The following is a 2,188-nucleotide window of genomic DNA, read 5'->3' on the forward strand; positions in this document are numbered from 1 at the left end:
GCATTTAAAAATTTATAAAGCCTCTCACCAACTGTGCTCTTCGCAATGAGGCATGTTAGGTGTGCCCTCTGTTCGACATCCTCGTCTCTCATACGCAAGGGAATCACTTTCTCTTGCAGCAAGCCTTTAGCTGACTCTGTACAAGAAAACTTTATAAAGTAAATGGCTGAATTGATTTTGATGCATGTCAGAGATAGTATTTTGTTTGCATTTTTGCATTTATGTAATTGATTGTATGTTTGACAATATACTTTTGACAAATGTGACTTTGTTTTGTATTTTTTATTTTATATGCGTGTTTCTAATGTACATCGCTTAGGCCCCTATGTTAAGCGATTAATACATTTTAATGTATTTATTTATTTATTATTTATTTATTTAACAGCTTTTCTTATACCGACATTAAAATACACATCATATCGGTTTACATATTAACAAAAAGGAGGAAATTATCAAAATGAAATAAAAAAAACCAGACAAAACATAATAGATTTCTTTGAATCAATGAAAAACCTCAGTTGGGAGGGCTTAGATAAAACATATTTGACAGTAGATAATGTAAGAAAACATATACAAGGAAAGCAAAGTAAGAAATGTTCCCAGTTCATTCTTAGTTCACCAAGGTAAGGTATAGGACTTCCAACCCCTCTTAGTTTAATAGCTTCCCTCCTTCCCTGTTAGCCCCGTTGTTCTGAATAGAATCTTTTGTTTTACATCTTTCTCATCATCCATAGCAGAAGTAAAGTTACACAGCAAGGGACCTTGGTGTATATATACCAGTGCGTGTAAGCATTTATGTGCAAATTTCAAGTTTGAATCCAGGAATGCCCATGCCTCACCCATTCCATGCCCATGTCCCAGGTTCCAAACATCAAGTACACTCATATCTGGCAGCTTTTAAAATCTGCTCAGCATGCATCAGCCCAACATATTTGCACATCCCATAATTTTGGTGTGCATTAGGTTTTTAAAATTCACCTTTGAGTGTTTAGTGGGTCAGGAATGCTGACTTCCTGCTTATGGCTTTTTTGAGAGCCACTTTTATCTCTTTGCTTCTCAAGCTATAAATCAGGGGGTTCAGCAGTGGGAGAGTGACTATGTACAGTGCAGTAGGGAGCTTGTTTGATTTAAGAGAATCCTCGGACTTGGGCTGCATATAAATTCCTATCATAGTCCCATATGACAGAATGAGGACTGTAAGGTGGGAGGAGCAGGTGGAGAAGGCTTTGCGTTTCCCCTCTGTAGAACGGATTTTACAGATGCTGGAGATGATGAAGATGTAGGATGTCAGGGTTAGGAGAAATGGGGTGAAAGCTGTAAAAACTCCTTCTGCATAATTCATCATTTCAATGATAGAGGTGCTTGAGCAGGCAGGTTCCAGCAGTGCTGAGACTTCACAGAAGAAGTGATTGATTACATTGGCGTCACAGAAAGAAAACTGGGATATAATGACAGTGTGTGGCAATGACTCCAATGATCCTGTTACCCATGAGACAGCTGCCAGAAGAGCACAGACCCTCTTATTCATGATCATGCTATAACGTAGGGGATTGCATATTGCAATATAACGATCATACGCCATGGCAGTGAGAAGCAGAAATTCTGTAATTACACTCATCATATAGAGATACATCTGCAGAATACATTCTCCAAAAGATATGTTGTATTTGTTTGTTAGGAGCATTGAAAGCAGTTTTGGAACAATGGAAGTCAAAGAGCAAATATCTAAGGCAGACAAGTTGACCAAGAAGAAATACATGGGAGTGTGCAGTTGTCGATCCGCGCATACTATGCAGAAAATGAGGAGGTTCCCCACCATGGCCATCAGGTAGAGGACAGTGAAGAGAGTGAAGAGAGGGAGCTGCAGCTCTGGAAACTCTGAGAATCCCAGAAGCAGGAATTCTGTCACTCCACTGCGATTTCCTGTTTTCCTTGTCATCATGCTTTTTGGAGTACTGAAAGAAGGAAGGGGAAACTAAATAAGGGACAATAAGGAACTAGGCAGAAAAATAAATACTGAGACCAAAAAATATATACATCACACACTCTTTCCACAAACAAATAAAAATCAGAACAGAGAGAATAAAACTATAAATAAAACCAGTTTCTTATTTTTTCATGGGACCAATTTTAACACTAACACTGAGCAGGGTAAGTTACAGATCAAAGCAGGTATAAATCTAGCCAG

The 2,188-nt window shown here is 38.4% G+C and overlaps 1 protein-coding gene across 1 annotated transcript; it reads right to left on the bottom strand.

Moving 5' to 3' along the window:
* Positions 1-988: 988 nt before the first annotated feature.
* LOC115077710 (olfactory receptor 5V1-like) lies at positions 989-1,939 on the bottom strand. Its single transcript, XM_029579998.1, has one exon. It carries the CDS (start codon positions 1,937-1,939, stop codon positions 989-991), a length of 951 nt encoding a protein of 316 aa, XP_029435858.1.
* Between the last annotated feature and the right edge of the window lie 249 nt (positions 1,940-2,188).

The sequence above is a fragment of the Rhinatrema bivittatum genome, chromosome 16 (genome assembly GCF_901001135.1).
Source record: "Rhinatrema bivittatum chromosome 16, aRhiBiv1.1, whole genome shotgun sequence".
In the NCBI taxonomy this organism is placed as follows: Eukaryota; Metazoa; Chordata; class Amphibia; order Gymnophiona; family Rhinatrematidae; genus Rhinatrema; species Rhinatrema bivittatum.